General features: G+C 44.0%; 1 protein-coding gene across 7 annotated transcripts in view; it reads left to right on the forward strand.

The window, feature by feature from the left end:
* acss2l (acyl-CoA synthetase short chain family member 2 like) overlaps positions 1-13775 on the forward strand; it is a 44725-nt gene extending 30950 nt beyond the window's left edge. For all 7 annotated transcript variants that reach the window (XM_090182941.1, XM_090182940.1, XM_090182943.1 and 4 more), the window contains 7 exons: positions 620-676; positions 1002-1082; positions 4164-4272; positions 4729-4797; positions 5551-5725; positions 13129-13205; positions 13322-13775. In XM_090182941.1, coding sequence (XP_090039067.1) covers positions 620-676; positions 1002-1082; positions 4164-4272; positions 4729-4797; positions 5551-5725; positions 13129-13205; positions 13322-13449 — 696 coding nt within the window. In that variant the 3' untranslated portion in view covers positions 13450-13775. The remainder of the gene's footprint in view (positions 1-619; positions 677-1001; positions 1083-4163; positions 4273-4728; positions 4798-5550; positions 5726-13128; positions 13206-13321) is intronic.
* Positions 13776-23339: the final 9564 nt, after the last annotated feature.

Below are 23339 nucleotides of genomic sequence, written 5' to 3' on the forward strand. Positions count from 1 at the left end.
AAAATGAAATTGTGTTTGTTGTCCGTAGCTCATACCTGCCCATACCATAATCCCACCATGGGGCACTCTGTTCACAACGTTGACATCAGCAAACCGCTCACCCACACGATGCCATATTCACGTGGCCTGCGGTTGTGAGGCCGGTTGGACATCCTCCCAAATTCTCTAAAATGACGTTGGAGGCGGCTTATGGTAGAGAAATTAACATTAAATTCTCTGGCAACAGCTCAGTTGGACATTCCTGCCGTCAGCATGCCAATTGCACACTCCCTCAACTTGAGAAATCAGTGGCATTGTGTTGTGAGACAAAATGGCACATTTTAGAGTGGTCTTTTATTGTCCCCAGCACAAGGTGCACCTATGGCATGATCATGCTATTTTAATCAGATTCTTGATATGCCACACCTGTCAGGTGGATGGATTATCTTGGCAAAGGAGAAATGCTCACTAACACGGATGTATAAACACATTTTGTGCAAAACATTTGAGAGGAGAAAAAAAAGCTTATTTGTTTGTACAAATGAAACATTTCTGTGATCTTTTATTTCAGCATGTCGCGTTTAGATTGTTGTTCATTGTGTGTGTGTGTGTGTGTGTGTGTGTGTGTGTTCTTGCGCAGGGTGGCCATGTTTTAACTCCTTTACCTGCCGCTACACCTCTGAAACCTGGATCAGCTGTAAGTTACCATCATATATACACCGTGTACACAGTGTTTATAGCAGGGGTAGGGGTAGGGCAACCGAGTTCACGGAGCACTGCAGGTTCCAACGAGGCCATCCCACCTGACCACCTGACTACCTGACCACCTGACCACCTGAGCTAATTGATCAGTGATCGTCTAAATTGAACACACCTGGTGTTTCAGGTCGGGTTAAATAAAATTTAAAAAATTAAAAACATGAGGTGTCAGTGGTAATCCAGGACCAGGGTTTCCTACCCCTTTTATAAAAGCATCGAATCAACCTTGAATCCTATTGATTTGAATCGGTCTGATGTTCCAGACGTTTCCTTTCTTTGGCGTGGAGCCTACCATACTGAACGAGCATGGAGAGGAACTGGAGGGAGAGGCAGAGGGCTATCTGGTCAGTATTATAACACTATACTATCTGGTCAGTAACACTATACTATCTGGTCAGTAACACTATACTATCTGGTCAGTAACACTATACTATCTGGTCAGTATTATAACACTATACTATCTGGTCAGTAACACTATACTATCTGGTCAGTAACACTATACTATCTGGTCAGTAACACTATACTATCTGGTCAGTAACACTATACTATCTGGTCAGTAACACTATACTATCTGGTCAGTAACACTATACTATCTGGTCAGTATTATAACACTATACTATCTGGTCAGTATTATAACACTATACTATCTGGTCAGTATTATAACACTATACTATCTGGTCAGTATTATAACACTATACTATCTGGTCAGTAACACTATACTATCTGGTCAGTAACACTATACTATCTGGTCAGTATTATAACACTATACTATCTGGTCAGTATTATAACACTATACTATCTGGTCAGTATTATAACACTATACTATCTGGTCAGTAACACTATACTATCTGGTCAGTATTATAACACTATACTATCTGGTCAGTAACACTATACTATCTGGTCAGTAACACTATACTATCTGGTCAGTAACACTATACTATCTGGTCAGTAACACTATACTATCTGGTCAGTATTATAACACTATACTATCTGGTCAGTATTATAACACTATACTATCTGGTCAGTAACACTATACTATCTGGTCAGTAACACTATACTATCTGGTCAGTATTATAACACTATACTATCTGGTCAGTAACACTATACTATCTGGTCAGTATTATAACACTATACTATCTGGTCAGTATTATAACACTATACTATCTGGTCAGTATTATAACACTATACTATCTGGTCAGTAACACTATACTATCTGGTCAGTATTATAACACTATACTATCTGGTCAGTAACACTATACTATCTGGTCAGTAACACTATACTATCTGGTCAGTAACACTATACTATCTGGTCAGTATTATAACACTATACTATCTGGTCAGTATTATAACACTATACTATCTGGTCAGTATTATAACACTATACTATCTGGTCAGTATTATAACACTATACTATCTGGTCAGTATTATAACACTATACTATCTGGTCAGTATTATAACACTATACTATCTGGTCAGTAACACTATACTATCTGGTCAGTATTATAACACTATACTATCTGGTCAGTATTATAACACTATACTATCTGGTCAGTATTATAACACTATACTATCTGGTCAGTATTATAACACTATACTATCTGGTCAGTAACACTATACTATCTGGTCAGTAACACTATACTATCTGGTCAGTAACACTATACTATCTGGTCAGTAACACTATACTATCTGGTCAGTATTATAACACTATACTATCTGGTCAGTAACACTATACTATCTGGTCAGTATTATAACACTATACTATCTGGTCAGTAACACTATACTATCTGGTCAGTAACACTATACTATCTGGTCAGTAACACTATACTATCTGGTCAGTATTATAACACTATACTATCTGGTCAGTAACACTATACTATCTGGTCAGTATTATAACACTATACTATCTGGTCAGTATTATAACACTATACTATCTGGTCAGTAACACTATACTATCTGGTCAGTATTATAACACTATACTATCTGGTCAGTATTATAACACTATACTATCTGGTCAGTAACACTATACTATCTGGTCAGTATTATAACACTATACTATCTGGTCAGTATTATAACACTATACTATCTGGTCAGTAACACTATACTATCTGGTCAGTAACACTATACTATCTGGTCAGTATTATAACACTATACTATCTGGTCAGTAACACTATACTATCTGGTCAGTAGTATAACACTATACTATCTGGTCAGTAATATAACACTATACTATCTGGTCAGTATTATAACACTATACTATCTGGTCAGTAATATAACACTATACTATCTGGTCAGTATTATAACACTATACTATCTGGTCAGTATTATAACACTATACTATCTGGTCAGTATTATAACACTATACTATCTGGTCAGTATTATAACACTATACTATCTGGTCAGTATTATAACACTATACTATCTGGTCAGTAACACTATACTATCTGGTCAGTATTATAACACTATACTATCTGGTCAGTAACACTATACTATCTGGTCAGTACAACACACATTCTGTGGTACAATCACTTCAAGTACAGTTTAATACATGTTTTTTAAAACTTGTATTCTTTCTCCCTATCCTTATAATATGGATTTCATATAGGGTTAATACCGTAATATTTCTAAACTAAGAGCCACGGCCTGGAATGTTGTTGCAGGTGTTTCATTAGGTACTGGTAGGGTTATTACCGTAATATGTCTAAACTAAGAGCCCCGGTCTGGAATGTTGTTGCAGGTGTTTCATTAGGTACTGGTAGGGTTATTACCGTAATATGTCTAAACTAAGAGCCACGGTCTGTAATGTTGTTGCAGGTGTTTCATTAGGTACTGGTAGGGTTATTACCGTAATATGTCTAAACTAAGAGCCCCGGTCTGGGATGTTGTTGCAGGTGTTTCATTAGGTACTGGTAGGGTTATTACCGTAATATGTCTAAACTAAGAGCCCCGGTCTGTAATGTTGTTGCAGGTGTTTCATTAGGTACTGGTAGGGTTATTACCGTAATATGTCTAAACTAAGAGCCCCGGTCTGTAATGTTGTTGCAGGTGTTTCATTAGGTACTGGTAGGGTTATTACCGTAATATGTCTAAACTAAGAGCCCCGGTCTGTAATGTTGTTGCAGGTGTTTCATTAGGTACTGGTAGGGTTATTACCGTAATATTTCTAAACTAAGAGCCCCGGTCTGGGATGTTGTTGCAGGCATTTTACTAGGTACTGGTAGGGTTATTACCGTAAATGTCTAAACTAAGAGCCCCGGTCTGGGATGTTGTTGCAGGCATTTTACTAGGTACTGGTAGGGTTATTACCGTAAATGTCTAAACTAAGAGCCCCGGTCTGGGATGTTGTTGCAGGTGTTTCATTAGGTACTGGTGGGGTTATTACCGTAATATGTCTAAACTAAGAGCCCCGGTCTGGGATGTTGTTGCAGGTGTTCCGTCGGCCCTGGCCTGGTATCATGCGTACCGTGTACGGAAACCAGGAGCGATTTGAGAACACTTACTTCAAGAAGTTCCCAGGTTTCTACGTGACCGGGGATGGTGAGACTGTTCAAACAACACCTTGCATTGATTCATGTTGTATTAGATTCATCTTGTATTAGACTCATGTTGTATTAGATTCATGTTGTATTAGATTCATGTTGTATTAGATTCATGTTGTATTAGATTCATGTTGTATTAGATTCATGTTGTATTTGATTCATGTTGTATTAGACTCATGTTGTATTAGACTCATGTTGTATTAGACTCATGTTGTATTAGACTCATGTTGTATTAGACTCATGTTGTATTAGACTCATGTTGTATTAGACTCATGTTGTATTAGACTCATGTTGTATTAGACTCATGTTGTATTAGACTCATGTTGTATTAGAATAGATTCATCATATTCGTTGACGATCACATTGTAATGGCGACATCGCCGTTAAGCGTGGCACTGTTTTTTGTTTTCTTTTTAAAAGGTTTAATAAAGTGAATTAATGAATTGTTTCCCAGGCTGCAGGAGGGATAGAGATGGATACTACTGGATCGCAGGCAGGATAGATGACATGATCAACGTATCAGGTCATTTGGTTTCCTACCGTTTGGCCACTGTGCTGCTGCTGGCTTAATCAAAGCCAGGTTACTGTGAAGCACTCTGTGATAAATGTTGCTGTAAAAACAGGCTAAAGATAGATAGATAGATAGATAGATAGTAGATTAGATAGAGAGTAGATACAGTAGATTACATAGGTAGATACAGTAGATGGATACAATAGATAGATACAGTAGATTAGATAGATAGACAGATACTATAGATTGATACAGTAGATAGATAGATAGATATAGTAGATAGGTAGATACAGTAGATAGATATAGTAGATAGGTGTATATACTGTACATAGATACAGTAGATATATAGGTAGATAGATACTGTAGACAAATACAGTAGATACAGTAGATTAGATAGATATAGTATATAGATAGATACAGTAGACAGATACAGTAGATAGATAGATATAGTATATAGATACAGTAGATTAGATAGATATAGTAGATAGCTAGGTAGATATATTAGATAGATACAGTAGATATACAGATAGATACTATAGATGATACAGTAGATTAGATATATATAGTATATAGATAGATATAGTATATAGATATATACAGTAGACAGATACAGTAGATAGATATAGTATATAGATACAGTAGATTAGATAGATAGATATAGTATATAGATACAGCAGATTAGATAGATATAGTAGATAGATACATTAGATATGTAGATACATATATAGATGGATGATGATAACCCACAGTGTTGTCTCCCTCCAGGTCACCTGTTGAGTACAGCGGAGGTAGAGGCATCTCTAACAGACCACGGAGCGGTGGCCGAGGCTGCTGTGGTCAGCAGACCCCACGCGGTCAAGGGGGAGTGTCTCTACTGTTTCGTTACTCTGAAGGACTGCAGAGAGTTCAACCGCACTCTGGTGGACGAACTCAAGAGACAAGATGTTTGACCAGGTTACCCCTTGTAGAACTAACACTAGGTTAAAGGTTACCCCTTGTAGAACTAACACTAGGTTACAGGTTACCCCTTGTAGGTTACAGGTTACCCCTTGTAGAACTAACACTAGTTTACAGGTTACCCCTTGTAGAACTAACACTAGATTACAGGTTACCCCTTGTAGAACTAACACTAGATTACAGGTTACCCCTTGTAGGTTACAGGTTACCCCTTGTAGAACTAACACTAGTTTACAGGTTACCCCTTGTAGAACTAACACTAGATTACAGGTTACCCCTTGTAGAACTAACACTAGATTACAGGTTACCCCTTGTAGAACTAACACTAGTTTACAGGTTACCCCTTGTAGAACTAACACTAGGTTACAGGTTACCCCTTGTAGAACTAACACTAGTTTACAGGTTACCCCTTGTAGAACTAACCCAAGATTACAGGTTACCCCTTGTAGAACTAACACTAGATTACAGGTTACCCCTTGTAGAACTAACCCAAGATTACAGGTTACCCCTTGTAGAACTAACACTAGATTACAGGTTACCCCTTGTAGGTTACAGGTTACCCCTTGTAGAACTAACACTAGGTTACAGGTTACCCCTTGTAGAACTAACACTAGGTTACAGGTTACCCCTTGTAGAACTAACACTAGATTACAGTAACCCCTTGTAGAACTAACACTAGGTTACAGGTTACCCCTTGTAGAACAAACACTAGATTACTGGTTACCCCTTGTAGAACTAACACTAGGTTACAGTTACCCCTTGTAGAACTAACACTAGATTACTGGTTACCCCTTGTAGAACTAACACTAGTTTACAGGTTACCCCTTGTAGAACTAACACTAGGTTACAGGTTACCCCTTGTAGAACAAACACTAGGTTACAGTTACCCCTTGTAGAACAAACACTAGATCACTGGTTACCCCTTGTAGAACTAACACTAGGTTACAGATTACCCCTTGTAGAACAAACACTAGGTTACAGGTTACCCCTTGTAGAACAAACACTAGATTACTGGTTACCCCTTGTAGAACTAACACTAGTTTACAGGTTACCCCTTGTAGAACTAACACTAGTTTACAGGTTACCCCTTGTAGAACTAACACTAGTTTACAGGTTACCCCTTGTAGAACAAACACTAGGTTACAGGTTACCCCTTGTAGAACAAACACTAGGTTACAGGTTACCCCTTGTAGAACTAACACTAGTTTACAGGTTACCCCTTGTAGAACTAACACTAGTTTACAGGTTACCCCTTGTAGAACTAACACTAGATTACTGGTTACCCCTTGTAGAACTAACACTAGATTACAGGTTACCCCTTGTAGATTACAGGTTACCCCATGTGGAACTAACACTAGATTACAGGTTACCCCTTGTAGATTACAGATTACCCCTTGTAGAACTAACACTAGATTACAGGTTACCCCTTGTAGAACTAACACTAGATTACAGGTTACCCCTTGTAGATTACAGGTTACCCCTTGTAGAACTAACACTAGATTACAGGTTACCCCTTGTAGATTACAGGTTACCCCTTGTAGAACTAACACTAGGTTACAGGTTACCCCTTGTAGAACTAACACTAGGTTACAGGTTACCCCTTGTAGAACTAACACTAGGTTACTGGTTACCCCTTGTAGAACTAACACTAGGTTACAGGTTACCCCTTGTAGAACTAACACTAGTTTACAGGTTACCCCTTGTAGAACTAACACTAGGTTACAGGTTACCCCTTGTAGAACAAACACTAGGTTACAGGTTACCCCATGTAGAACAAACACTAGGTTACAGGTTACCCCATGTAGAACAAACACTAGATTACAGGTTACCCCTTGTAGAACAAACACTAGATTACTGGTTACCCCTTGTAGAACTAACACTAGATTACTGGTTACCCCTTGTAGAACTAACACTAGATTACAGGTTACCCCTAGTAGATTACAGGTTACCCCATGTGGAACTAACACTAGATTACAGGTTACCCCTTGTAGATTACAGATTACCCCTTGTAGAACTAACACTAGATTACAGGTTACCCCTTGTAGAACTAACACTAGATTACAGGTTACCCCTTGTAGATTACAGGTTACCCCTTGTAGAACTAACACTAGGTTACAGGTTACCCCTTGTAGAACTAACACTAGATTACAGGTTACCCCTTGTAGAACTAACACTAGGTTACAGGTTACCCCTTGTAGAACTAACACTAGATTACAGGTTACCCCTTGTAGAACTAACACTAGGTTACATGTTACCCCTTGTAGAACTAACACTAGATTACAGGTTACCCCTTGTAGAACTAATACTAGGTTACAGGTTACCCCTTGTAGAACTAACACTAGATTACAGGTTACCCCTTGTAGAACTAACACTAGATTACAGGTTACCCCTTGTAGAACTAACACTAGGTTACAGGTTACCCCTTGTAGAACTAACACTAGGTTACAGGTTACCCCTTGTAGAACTAACACTAGATTACAGGTTACCCCTTGTAGAACTAACACTAGTTTACAGGTTACCCCTTGTAGAACTAACACTAGGTTACAGGTTACCCCTTGTAGAACTAACACTAGTTTACAGGTTACCCCTTGTAGAACTAACCCAAGATTACAGGTTACCCCTTGTAGAACTAACACTAGATTACATGTTACCCCTTGTAGAACTAACCCAAGATTACAGGTTACCCCTTGTAGAACTAACACTAGATTACAGGTTACCCCTTGTAGGTTACAGATTACCCCTTGTAGAACTAACACTAGGTTACAGGTTACCCCTTGTAGAACTAACACTAGGTTACAGGTTACCCCTTGTAGAACTAACACTAGATTACAGTAACCCCTTGTAGAACTAACACTAGGTTACAGGTTACCCCTTGTAGAACAAACACTAGATTACTGGTTACCCCTTGTAGAACTAACACTAGGTTACAGTTACCCCTTGTAGAACTAACACTAGATTACTGGTTACCCCTTGTAGAACTAACACTAGTTTACAGGTTACCCCTTGTAGAACTAACACTAGTTTACAGGTTACCCCTTGTAGAACTAACACTAGTTTACAGGTTACCCCTTGTAGAACTAACACTAGGTTACAGGTTACCCCTTGTAGAACAAACACTAGGTTACAGGTTACCCCTTGTAGAACTAACACTAGTTTACAGGTTACCCCTTGTAGAACTAACACTAGGTTACAGGTTACCCCTTGTAGAACTAACACTAGGTTACAGGTTACCCCTTGTAGAACTAACACTAGTTTACAGGTTACCCCTTGTAGAACTAACACTAGATTACAGGTTACCCCTTGTAGAACTAACACTAGGTTACAGGTTACCCCTTGTAGAACTAACACTAGATTACAGTAACCCCTTGTAGAACTAACACTAGGTTACAGGTTACCCCTTGTAGAACAAACACTAGGTTACAGATTACCCCTTGTAGAACAAACACTAGATCACTGGTTACCCCTTGTAGAACTAACACTAGGTTACAGGTTACCCCTTGTAGAACAAACACTAGGTTACAGGTTACCCCTTGTAGAACAAACACTAGATTACTGGTTACCCCTTGTAGAACTAACACTAGTTTACAGGTTACCCCTTGTAGAACTAACACTAGTTTACAGATTACCCCTTGTAGAACTAACACTAGTTTACAGGTTACCCCTTGTAGAACAAACACTAGGTTACAGGTTACCCCTTGTAGAACAAACACTAGGTTACAGGTTACCCCTTGTAGAACTAACACTAGTTTACAGGTTACCCCTTGTAGAACTAACACTAGTTTACAGGTTACCCCTTGTAGAACTAACACTAGTTTACAGGTTACCCCTTGTAGAACTAACACTAGATTACTGGTTACCCCTTGTAGAACTAACACTAGATTACAGGTTACCCCTTGTAGATTACAGGTTACCCCATGTGGAACTAACACTAGATTACAGGTTACCCCTTGTAGATTACAGATTACCCCTTCTAGAACTAACACTAGATTACAGGTTACCCCTTGTAGAACTAACACTAGATTACAGGTTACCCCTTGTAGATTACAGGTTACCCCTTGTAGAACTAACACTAGATTACAGGTTACCCCTTGTAGATTACAGGTTACCCCTTGTAGAACTAACACTAGGTTACAGGTTACCCCTTGTAGAACTAACACTAGATTACTGGTTACCCCTTGTAGAACTAACACTAGGTTACAGATTACCCCTTGTAGAACTAACACTAGTTTACAGGTTACCCCTTGTAGAACTAACACTAGGTTACAGGTTACCCCTTGTAGAACAAACACTAGGTTACAGGTTACCCCATGTAGAACAAACACTAGGTTACAGGTTACCCCATGTAGAACAAACACTAGATTACAGGTTACCCCTTGTAGAACAAACACTAGATTACTGGTTACCCCTTGTAGAACTAACACTAGATTACTGGTTACCCCTTGTAGAACTAACACTAGTTTACAGGTTGCCCCTTGTAGAACTAACACTAGTTTACAGGTTACCCCTTGTAGAACTAACACTAGTTTACAGGTTACCCCTTGTAGAACTAACACTAGGTTACAGGTTACCCCTTGTAGAACAAACACTAGGTTACAGGTTACCCCTTGTAGAACTAACACTAGTTTACAGGTTACCCCTTGTAGAACTAACACTAGGTTACAGGTTACCCCTTGTAGAACTAACACTAGGTTACAGGTTACCCCTTGTAGAACTAACACTAGTTTACAGGTTACCCCTTGTAGAACTAACACTAGATTACAGGTTACCCCTTGTAGAACTAACACTAGTTTACAGGTTACCCCTTGTAGAACTAACACTAGATTACAGGTTACCCCTTGTAGAACTAACACTAGGTTACAGGTTACCCCTTGTAGAACTAACACTAGATTACAGTAACCCCTTGTAGAACTAACACTAGGTTACAGGTTACCCCTTGTAGAACAAACACTAGGTTACAGATTACCCCTTGTAGAACAAACACTAGATCACTGGTTACCCCTTGTAGAACTAACACTAGGTTACAGGTTACCCCTTGTAGAACAAACACTAGGTTACAGGTTACCCCTTGTAGAACTAACACTAGTTTACAGGTTACCCCTTGTAGAACTAACACTAGTTTACAGGTTACCCCTTGTAGAACTAACACTAGATTACTGGTTACCCCTTGTAGAACTAACACTAGATTACAGGTTACCCCTTGTAGATTACAGGTTACCCCATGTGGAACTAACACTAGATTACAGGTTACCCCTTGTAGATTACAGATTACCCCTTATAGAACTAACACTAGATTACAGGTTACCCCTTGTAGAACTAACACTAGATTACAGGTTACCCCTTGTAGATTACAGGTTACCCCTTGTAGAACTAACACTAGATTACAGGTTACCCCTTGTAGATTACAGGTTACCCCTTGTAGAACTAACACTAGGTTACAGGTTACCCCTTGTAGAACTAACACTAGATTACTGGTTACCCCTTGTAGAACTAACACTAGGTTACAGGTTACCCCTTGTAGAACTAACACTAGTTTACAGGTTACCCCTTGTAGAACTAACACTAGGTTACAGGTTACCCCTTGTAGAACAAACACTAGGTTACAGGTTACCCCATGTAGAACAAACACTAGGTTACAGGTTACCCCATGTAGAACAAACACTAGATTACAGGTTACCCCTTGTAGAACAAACACTAGATTACTGGTTACCCCTTGTAGAACTAACACTAGATTACTGGTTACCCCTTGTAGAACTAACACTAGATTACAGGTTACCCCTAGTAGATTACAGGTTACCCCATGTGGAACTAACACTAGATTACAGGTTACCCCTTGTAGATTACAGATTACCCCTTGTAGAACTAACACTAGATTACAGGTTACCCCTTGTAGAACTAACACTAGATTACAGGTTACCCCTTGTAGATTACAGGTTACCCCTTGTAGAACTAACACTAGGTTACAGGTTACCCCTTGTAGAACTAACACTAGATTACAGGTTACCCCTTGTAGAACTAACACTAGGTTATAGGTTACCCCTTGTAGAACTAACACTAGATTACAGGTTACCCCTTGTAGAACTAACACTAGGTTACATGTTACCCCTTGTAGAACTAACACTAGATTACAGGTTACCCCTTGTAGAACTAATACTAGGTTACAGGTTACCCCTTGTAGAACTAACACTAGATTACAGGTTACCCCTTGTAGAACTAACACTAGGTTACAGGTTACCCCTTGTAGAACTAACACTGAACACCTGTATGTGACCAATAACATCTGCTAACCACATGACCAATAACATCTGCTAACCATGTGTAACGGATGTGAAACGTCTAGCTTACTTAGCGTGGGCGCTAAATAGCGTTTCAATCAGTGACGTCACTTGCTCTGAGACCTTGAAGTAGTAGTTCCCCTTGCTCTGCAAGGGCCGCGGCTTTTGTGGAGCGATGGGTAACGATGCTTCGAGGGTGACTGTTGATGTGTGCAGAAGGTCCCTAGTTCGCGCCCGGGTATGGGCGAGGGGACGGTCTAAATTTGTACTGTTACACATGTGACCAATAACATCTGTTAAACACATGACCAATAACATCCGCTAACCATGTGTATGGACCAATAACATCCGCTAACCATGTGTATGGACCAATAACATCTGCTAACCACATGACCAATAACATCTGTTAAACACATGTATGTGTTTAACAGTGACCAATAACATCTGCTAACCATGTGACCAATAACATCTGCTAACCATGTGACCAATAACATCTGCTAACCATGTGACCAATAACATCTGCTAACCACATGACCAATAACATCTGTTAAACACATGTATGTGACCAATAACATCTGCTAACCATGTGACCAATAACATCTGCTAACCATGTGACCAATAACATCTGCTAACCATGTGACCAATAACATCTGCTAACCATGTGACCAATAACATCTGCTAACCATGTGACCAATAACATCTGCTAACCATGTGACCAATAACATCTGCTAACCATGTGACCAATAACATCTGCTAACCATGTGACCAATAACATCTGCTAACCATGTGTATGTGACCAATAACATCTGCTAACCATGTGACCAATAACATCTGCTAACCATGTGACCAATAACATCTGCTAACCATGTGACCAATAACATCTGCTAACCATGTGACCAATAACATCTGCTAACCATGTGACCAATAACATCTGCTAACCATGTGACCAATAACATCTGCTAACCATGTGACCAATAACATCTGCTAACCATGTGACCAATAACATCTGCTAACCATGTGACCAATAACATTTAATTTGCTGTAAACAGGAGTACAACATTAGTTTTTTTTTGGTTGGTTCTTGATTTAACACAACAACATAACATGTCTTGTTAGTGAGGGAGAAGATTGGTCCGATCGCCACCCCAGACTTCATCCAGAATGCTCCTGGACTTCCTAAAACACGATCTGGTACGTGTTACCTCATTCCTGATTTCTTTATTTTTTTTAATACTTTTATGGACATTTTGTCTTTTACATTTTTATTCATTGTTTTCGTTTTATTTAACAAAATATCTCATCCTCAGGTAAGATCATGAGGCGGGTCCTGAGGCAGATCGCCCGGAACGAGAAGGATCTAGGTGACCTTTCAACTATGGCTGACCCCAAGGTCGTAGAGGTCCTGTTCAACCACCGCTGTGAAACGGCCTCTTGAGGGGGCTGCATGTCAACACTACAGTAGCTTCCTCTCCTCGACACCTCATCTCCTCTCTTTGTCTCCTCATTTCCTCTACATCATCCACACCGATCTGAAAACTATGGAAGCCCATTCCTGCCACCAACTCTTAAAAAAAATAAAGTTTTTTAAAATAATAGAACATACAGGATATATTTCTTAATTTTTAGCAGTATGTGCACATTTATTTCCATCTGTCCACGTTGCAGAGATCAGCACAGCAGGGTGGCCGGAAGATGTGTGGCGAGCTGGCATTTACCCCAACACTTTTTCAATTCGGTTTAATAAAAAATATTGACACAAAAGCATTGAAGATTACTGTTGTTTAGAATGATTTGCCTTTAATGATTTGTCAACTCGTGCTTCAGTCTGATCGACTGTAGTCTACTGATAACAGCTACAGCTACAGGTGGCCTAGAGAAACCTATGCACTCTGGTCTCTTCTGGCCAGGTGAAACGAAGTGATAATGTGGTGTTTTTATAGCCAAAAATAGGCCTATTTTATTTGTGTTAAGAGAAAATGTGACTGTGATCAAATTTGATTTTTATACTTTCCGACTTCGGGTGGCTAGTCTACCCAGACCGTATCAATCCAAAATGATTGACTGAAATCAATCGATGAACACAATGGTGATGACATAGTGTATGAGTCACTTTTCAATTACAGATGTTAAAAGGCCCACACTGTGTAACCATGCATACAGTCAGCCCTGTTGGTTCTATTGGCCAATCACAGTTGTTGATTAGTATTTAAAGAATAAATCATTTTTAAACCATATGACCTGGATGTTGGGAAATAACAATCTGGTCCCAACATAGCCCACATGCAACCGTTTCACAGCTGATTCTATTACTATGTCATACCCTACGACTTAGGGTCTGGAGTTTTACCTGGTTGGGTTAGCCTACCAGAAAAGGAAAAACTCTGGGGGGCCCCCCTAGGAAAAACCCTCCTGTGGTGCCACCTCTGAAAATCACCCCCACAGAGAGACAGATGAAGAAGCATGCTCTACAATCTCAACCATTTTTTTTGTATCTCATCATAAAAATAAATGTGGTTGGCGGGAATGAGCTTTCTGCAGAAAACACAGGTTATATAATATACAACAGGAAACGGAGGGGTATTTTCTTTCTTGTCATTCTGTCACTTATTCAGTGTCATTCTAGGAAGATGATGAGGTGAGGAAGCTACGTTAGACATACCCAGAGAGTCCTCCTTCCTTCTTCACCTAATCACCTAATTCACCACTTCTCCACCTAATCTGAAGATGCTGAGGCCTGTCTCCTAGTCTGTGGACAAAGACACTTCTCCACCTAATCTGAAGATGCTGAGGCCTGTCTCCTAGTCTGTGGACAAAGACACTTCTCCACCTAATCTGAAGATGCTGAGGCCTGTCTCCTAGTCGGTGGACAAAGACACTTCTCCACCTAATCTGAAGATGCTGAGGCCTGTCTCCTAGTCTGTGGACAAAGACACTTCTCCACCTAATCTGAAGATGCTGAGGCCTGTCTCCTAGTCTGTGGACAAAGACACTTCTCCACCTAATCTGAAGATGCTGAGGCCTGTCTCCTAGTCTGTGGACAAAGACACTTCTCTACCTAATCTGAAGATGCTGAGGCCTGTCTCCTAGTCGGTGGACAAAGACACTTCTCCACCTAATCTGAAGATGCTGAGGCCTGTCTCCTAGTCGGTGGACAAAGACACTTCTCCACCTAATCTGAAGATGCTGAGGCCTGTCTCCTAGTCGGTGGACAAAGACACTTCTCCACCTAATCTGAAGATGCTGAGGCCTGTCTCCTAGTCTGTGGACAAAGACACTTCTCCACCTAATCTGAAGATGCTGAGGCCTGTCTCCTAGTCTGTGGACAAAGACACTTCTCCACCTAATCTGAAGATGCTGAGGCCTGTCTCCTAGTCTGTGGACAAAGACACTTCTCCACCTAATCTGAAGATGCTGAGGCCTGTCTCCTAGTCGGTGGACAAAGACACTTCTCCACCTAATCTGAAGATGCTGAGGCCTGTCTCCTAGTCTGTGGACAAAGACACTTCTCCACCTAATCTGAAGATGCTGAGGCCTGTCTCCTAGTCTGTGGACAAAGACACTTCTCCACCTAATCTGAAGATGCTGAGGCCTGTCTCCTAGTCTGTGGACAAAGACACTTCTCCACCTAATCTGAAGATGCTGAGGCCTGTCTCCTAGTCGGTGGACAAAGACACTTAAATGATTTTAAATTGTAATGTTTGCTATTCTTTAAACACATGTGTTTCATTCATGTGCTTTTCTATAAACCAATGTGTGTTTTGATCTGATGGTCCCTAAGCGCTGATCCTGAATCAGTCTTAAATTATTTTGTGTGGTCTGTTTGGCGGATGGGGATTATTAGTGGTTGGAGGACAGATCCTAGCTCAGATCTTATGGGAACGACTGACTTCGATGTTGTCTATGTAAGGGAATTACAGTCAATTCAAATGCCAATCCCAAGGGCTCAAACCAATGAACTCCGTTTATTTCAACACTTTTTCTCTGTACCCGGTCAAAAAGGACATGAAACGATCCCTATTCCAAATGATTATTTATGCCACAGTGTTGTCATTTGCATGTAATAATGGATGGGCCAATGTTGAGGTAGACTGGACGCGGAATCAGAATCCTCCCTTGTTGCCTGGTCAGCAACCAAACCTCTGGAACAGTCAGTGTTCTGATTGATCAGCTTCTGTCTTCCATCTTGTTTTTTTTTTACATGCTCCTCAGATGATTATATTATTGATCTATAAAGTCTAAATGATAGAAAGCTAGTTTCACCTTTTTTTTTTTTTTAGAGCTATGATAATTATTCCCAGGGAGACCAGGCAGCTCTTTGCACAGTTCTTCCACAACATGGCTTGCATTAGTTTGGACGTCTTTGTATATTTCAACTTTGAGATTTTATGATTTGAGAATAAAACTGTTTAATTTATTTTGGTTGTTGTTTTGAATTTATTAAATGTTTTTGTTGTTAATACTTGAAGAGGACAGAAAGTCTCCAAGCCTCAGATGTCCTTTTGTGAAGTTGAAGTAATCCTCTGAAGAAAGTCGCCCTCTAGTGATATCAGATAGGAGCTGTGCTTTACTGTAAAAGCCTCTATCCTACAGCAAAGGCTTCTCGCTGTGCTTTACTGTAAATGCCTCTATCCTATACCAAAGGCTTCTCCCCAAGTACTTTACTGTAAAAGCCTCTATCCTACAGCCGCTTTTCCCTGTTGCTGTTTGTTTCTCAGATGTTGGGAGATCTTATCGATCTGGTAGAGATTGGAGAGAGAGATGGGGGGAGAGAGAGATGGGGGGAGAGAGAGATGGGGGGGAGAGAGAGATGGGGGAGAGAGAGATGGGGGGGATCTTATCGATCTGGTAGAGATTGGAGAGAGAGATGGGGGGGGGAGATGGGGGGAGATATTATCCATCTGGTAGAGATTGGAGAGAGAGATGGGAGGAGAGAGATGGGGGAGAGAGAGATGGGGGGGATATCTTATCGATCTGGTAGAGATTGGAGAGAGAGATGGGGGGAGAGAGAGATGGGGGGTGAGAGAGAGATGGGGGAGAGATTGGGGGAGAGAGAGATGGGGGAGATCTTATCGATCTTGTAGAGATTGGAGAGAGAGATGGGGGGGGGGGAGATATTATCCATCTGGTAGAGATTGGAGAGAGAGATGGGAGGAGAGAGATGGGGGAGATAGAGATGGGGGGGAGATCTTATCGATCTGGTAGAGATTGGAGAGAGAGATGGGAGGAGAGAGATGGGGGAGAGAGAGATGGGGGGGAGATCTTATCGATCTGGTAGAGATTGGAGAGAGAGATGGGAGGAGAGAGATGGGGGAGAGAGAGATGGGGGGGAGATCTTATCGATCTGGTAGAGATTGGAGAGAGAGATGGGAGGAGAGAGAGATGGGGGGTGAGAGAGAGATGGGGGAGAGATATTATCCATCTGGTAGAGATTGGAGAGAGAGATGGGGGGGGGGGGGGGGGACCTTATTTAAAGTCCCTGTTTTTGTTGTTGTTGTTGAAATTGCAGCCCTTCCTGTTTGTATTATAGTCAGGGGGCTACAGCAGTGATTAGTCTTGGTCACAATGACTGTGTCCTAAATGGCTTCATATACTCTATATGGTGCACTACTTTTCCCCATCACAGTTCATGTGTCAGATCAGATCTACTGCACCATGATGTGTTTCATGGTGACCATGGGGGGAACACAGGTCAGAAAACAAGATGGCGCTAACAGATATGGTGCCCTGATTCTATCTCCTAGCCGACGTAGGCTAGGATTTAGTTGTTTTCAGTGTTATTTCTTTATTTTTTATTTCTTTATCCGTTATTTTAGCAGGTAAGTTGACTGAGAACACGTTCTCATTTGCAGCAACAACCTGGTGAATAGTTACAGGGGAGAGGAGGGGAATGAATGAGCCAATTGTAAACTGGGGATTATTAGGTGACCGTGATGGTTTGAGGGCCAGATTGGGAATTTAGCCAGGACACCGGGGTTAACACCCCTAACTCTTACAACAAGTGCCATGGGAGAGCTGGGGCCAAGTGCCATCACTTCCTGTTCCTGTTTTGAAGGGCAATCACAGGTGCCTCAAAGGTGACAGGCCAAGGCTTCACTTCCTGTTCCTGTTATGAAGGGCAATCACAGGTGCCTCAAAGGTGACAGGCCAAGGCTTCACTTCCTGTTGCTGTTTTGAAGGGCAATCACAGGTGCCTCAAAGGTGACAGGCCAAGGTTTCTCTTCCTGTTGCTGTTTTGAAGGGCAATCACAGGTGCCTCAAAGGTGACAGGCCAAGGCTTCACTTCCTGTTCCTGTTATGAAGGGCAATCACAGGTGCCTCAAAGGTGACAGGCCAAGGCTTCACTTCCTGTTGCTGTTTTGAAGGGCAATCACAGGTGCCTCAAAGGTGACAGGCCAAGGTTTCTCTTCCTGTTGCTGTTTTGAAGGGCAATCACAGGTGCCTCAAAGGTGACAGGCCAAGGTTTCTCTTCCTGTTGCTGTTTTGAAGGGCAATCACAGGTGTCTCAAAGGTGACATGCCAAGGTTTCACTTCCTGTTGCTGTTTTGAAGGGCAATCACAGGTGTCTCAAAGGTGACAGGCCAAGGTTTCTCTTCCTGTTGCTGTTTTGAAGGGCAATCACAGGTGTCTCAAAGGTGACAGGCCAAGGTTTCCCTGTTCTTACAAAAACCTTTTTTTTTTTTGTAACAGCTATCTGCAATAATATTTTGGTCAGGGTAGATTTAAAAAAAATTCTTGATATAATACTAAAAGAGGAATGGCTACCTGTCAACCTGCTCCTTTGGAGTTCTGCTGTTGTGACAGAATTCTCCCCCCCTACCAGAATTCTCCCCCCTCTGCCAGAATTCTCCCCCCCCTGCCAGAATTCTCCCCCCTCTGCCAGAATTCTCCCCCCCTGCCAGAATTCTCCCCCCCTGCCAGAATTCTCCCCCCCTGCCAGAATTCTCCCCCCCTGCCAGAATTCTCCCCCCTGCCAGAATTCTCCCCCCTCTAACATAATTCTCCCCCCCTGCCAGAATTCTCCCCCCCCTGCCAGAATTCTCCCCCCCTGCCAGAATTATCCCCCCCCTGCCAGAATTCTCCCCCCCTGCCAGAATTATCCCCCCCTGCCAGAATTATCCCCCCCTGCCAGAATTCTCCCCCCCCTGCCAGAATTCTCCCCCCCTGCCAGAATTCTCCCCCCCTGCCAGAATTCTCCCCCCCCGCCAGAATTATCCCCCCTGCCAGAATTCTCCCCCCCTGCCAGAATTCTCCCCCCCTGCCAGAATTCTCCCCCCCTGCCAGAATTCTCCCCCCCTGCCAGAATTATCCCCCCCTGACAGAATTATCCCCCCCTGCCAGAATTATCCCCCCCTGCCAGAATTCTCCCCCCTGCCAGAATTCTCCCCCCCCTGCCAGAATTCTCCCCCCCTGCCAGAATTCTCCCCCCCTGCCAGAATTCTCCCCCCCTGCCAGAATTCTCCCCCCCTGCCAGAATTCTCCCCCTGCCAGAATTGTCCACCCCTGCCAGAATTCTCCCCCCCTGCCAGAATTCTCCCCCCCTGCCAGAATTCTCCCCCCCTGCCAGAATTATCCCCCCCTGACAGAATTATCCCCCCCTGCCAGAATTATCCCCCCCTGCCAGAATTCTCCCCCCTGCCAGAATTCTCCCCCCCCCTGCCAGAATTCTCCCCCCCTGCCAGAATTCTCCCCCTGCCAGAATTCTCCCCCTGCCAGAATTGTCCACCCCTGCCAGAATTCCCCCCCCCCTGCCAGAATTCTCCCCCCCCCGCCAGAATTCTCCCCCCTCTGCCAGAACTCTCCCCCCCTGCCAGAATTCTCCCCCCTCTGCCAGAATTCTCCCCCCCCTGCCAGAATTCTCCCCCCTCTGCCAGAATTCTCCCCCCCCTGCCAGAATTCTCCCCCCCTGCCAGAATTCCCCCCCCTGCCAGAATTCTCCCCCCCTGCCAGAATTCTCCCCCCTCTGCCAGAATTCTCCCCCCCCCGCCAGAATTCTCCCCCCCTGCCAGAATTCCCCCCCCCCTGCCAGAATTCTCCCCCCTCTGCCAGAATTCTCCCCCCCCTGCCAGAATTCTCCCCCCCTGCCAGAATTCCCCCCCCCTGCCAGAATTCTCCCCCCCTGCCAGAATTCTCCCCCCCTGCCAGAATTCTCCCCCCCCCGCCAGAATTCTCCCCCCTCTGCCAGAACTCTCCCCCCCTGCCAGAATTCTCCCCCCTCTGCCAGAATTCTCCCCCCCCTGCCAGAATTCTCCCCCCTCTGCCAGAATTCTCCCCCCCCTGCCAGAATTCTCCCCCCCTGCCAGAATTCCCCCCCCTGCCAGAATTCTCCCCCCCTGCCAGAATTCTCCCCCCTCTGCCAGAATTCTCCCCCCCCCGCCAGAATTCTCCCCCCTGCCAGAATTCCCCCCCCCCTGCCAGAATTCTCCCCCCTCTGCCAGAATTCTCCCCCCCCTGCCAGAATTCTCCCCCCCTGCCAGAATTCCCCCCCCCTGCCAGAATTCTCCCCCCCTGCCAGAATTCTCCCCCCCCTGCCAGAATTCTCCCCCCCTGCCAGAATTCTCCCCCCCTGCCAGAATTCTCCCCCCTCTGCCAGAATTCTCCCCCCCTGCCAGAATTCTCCCCCTGCCAGAATTCCCCCCCCCTGCCAGAATTCTCCCCCTGCCAGAATTCTCCCCCTGCCAGAATTGTCCACCCCTGCCAGAATTCTCCCCCTCTGCCAGAATTCTACCCCCTTCGCGTTCTTCATGAGATTGAGATTTCTGCTCTTCACTCCATTGCCAGTTTAACCTACATTTTGCTGATCTTAGGTAGTAGAAAGCATTTTTGTCTGCAGTTTTCCATTTGGCTATTTGTTTCAAGCGTATGTGGCAGTTCTAGCTTGTATGGCGCCCTGGGCGAACCCCCCCCCCTCAGCCCTATCCAGACCATTCACCCAGTCCAGTCACTCAGCCCTATCCAGACCATTCACCTAGTCCAGTCACTCAGCCCTATCCAGCAGATGGCAGTAACCCACCTTCAATAATTGAGCAGCCTAAAAGAGTTGTAGCAGAGAGCTGGTGTAAAAGAGCTGGGGCAGAGAGCAGGGGCAGAGAGCTGTGGCAGAGAGCTGGTGTAAAGAGCTGGGGCAGAGGAGCTGGTGAAGAGAGCTGGTGCAGAGAGCTGGGGCAGAGAGCTGGTGTAAAGAGCTGGGGCAGAGAACTGGTGAAGAGAGCTGGGGCAGAGAGCTGGGGCAGAGAGCTAGTGTAAAGAGCTGGGGCAGAGAGCTGGTGTAAAGAGCTGGGGCAGAGAGATTGGGCAGAGAGCTGGGGCAGAGAGCTGGTGTAAAGAGCTGGGGCAGAGAGATTGGGCAGAGAGCTGGGGCAGAGAGCTGGTGTAAAGAGCTGGGGCAGAGAGCTGGGGCAGAGAACTGGTGTAGAGAGCTGGGGAAGAGATCTGGTGTAGAGAGCTGGGGCAGAGAACTGGTGTAAAGAGCTGGGGCAGAGAACTGGTGTAAAGAGCTGGTGCAGAGAGCTGGTGCAGAGAGCTGGTGCAGAGAGCTGAGGCAGAGAGCTGGTGCAGAGAGCTGGGGCAAAGAGCTGGTGCAGAGAGCTGGTGCAGAGAGCTGGTGCAGAGAGCTGAGGCAGAGAGCTGGTGCAGAGAGCTGAGGCAGAGAGCTGGTGCAGAGAACTGGTGCAGAGAACTGGTGTAGAGAACTGGTGCAGAGAGCTGAGGCAGAGAACTGTGCAGAGAGCTGAGGCAGAGAACTGGTGCAGAGAACTGGTGCAGAGAACTGGTGCAGAGAACTGGGGAAGAGAGCTGAGGCAGAGAACTGGTGCAGAGAGCTGAGGCAGAGAGCTGAGGCAGAGAGCTGGTGCAGAGAACTGGTGCAGAGAGCTGAGGCAGAGAGCTGGTGCAGAGAACTGGTGCAGAGAGCTGAGGCAGAGAACTGGTGCAGAGAACTGGTTCAGAGAGCTGAGGCAGAGAACTGGTGCAGAGAACTGGGGCAGAGAGCTGAGGCAGAGAACTGGTGCAGAGAGCTGAGGCAGAGATCTGAGGCAGAGAACTGATGCAGAGAACTGGTGCAGAAAGCTGGGGCAGAGAACTGGGGCAGAGAGCTGAGGCAGAGAACTGGTGCAGAGAACTGGTGCAGAGAACTGAGGCAGAGAACTGGTGCAGAGAGCTCAGGCAGAGAACTGGTGCAGAGAACTGGTGCAGAGAACTGGTGCAGAGAACTGGTGCAGAGAACTGGTGCAGAGAACTGGGGCAGAGAACTGGTGCAGAGAACTGGTGCAGAGAACTGGTGCAGAGAACTGGTGCAGAGAGCTGGTGCAGAGAGCTGGTGCAGAAAACTTAGGCAGAGAGCTGGTGCAGAGAGCTGGTGCAGAGAGCTGGTGCAGAGAGCTGGTGCAGAGAGCTGGTGCAGAGAACTGAGGCAGAGAGCTGGTGCAGAGAGCTGGGGCAGAGAGCTGGTGCAGAGAGCTGGGGCAGAGAGCTGGTGCAGAGAGCTGGGGCAGAGAGCTGGTGCAGAGAGCTGGTGCAGAGAGCTGGTGCAGAGAGCTGGTGCAGAGAGCTGGGGCAGAGACCTAGTGCAGAGAGCTGGGGCAGAGAGCTGGGGCAGAGAGCTGGGGCAGGAGGTTAAGACTGGAGATCAAAAAGCCTTTTGAATTCACACAAATTCTGCTTGTAATCCAGGGTTTCCCAAACGTTGTCCTCTGGACTCCAAGGTGTGTACGTTATTGGTTTATGTCCTAGCACCACACAGCTGATTCAAATAGCCAACTACCTATCAAGCTTTAATCATTTGCATCAGCTGTGTAGTGTTAGGGCACCTCCAACGTGCACCTCTTGGAGTCCCGAGGATTTGAGTTTGGGGAAAGCTGCGTATAATCCACATCTAACAACTCGAGGGCCATTACTCAGTGTTGGTCATTAAAACCCACAGCTTGAGGGCCATTACTCAGTGTTGGTCATTAAACCCACAGCTTGAGGGCCATTACTCAGTGTTGGTCATTAAACCCACAGCTTGAGGGCCATTACTCAGTGTTGGTCATTAAACCCAAGTCTTTGTCAGAGGAAGTCTTTGTCAGAGGAAGTCTTTCTCAGAGGAAGTCTTTGTCAGAGGAAGTCTTTGTCAGAGGAAGTCTTTGTCAGAGGAAGTCTTTGTCAGAGGAAGTCTTTGTCAGAGGAAGTCTTTGTCAGAGCTAACAAGCCACAACTGAATGAAGTATGTAATTATGTTTCTAAACTCAATGAAAAAAAATTATCAAATCAAATCAAATTGTATTTGTCACATACGCCGAATACAACAGGTGTAGAATACAACAGGTGTAGAATACAACAGGTGTAGTA

The sequence above is a fragment of the Oncorhynchus mykiss genome, chromosome 8 (assembly GCF_057628025.1).
Source record: "Oncorhynchus mykiss isolate SJ-2025 chromosome 8, ASM5762802v1, whole genome shotgun sequence".
NCBI classification, from domain to species: Eukaryota; Metazoa; Chordata; class Actinopteri; order Salmoniformes; family Salmonidae; genus Oncorhynchus; species Oncorhynchus mykiss.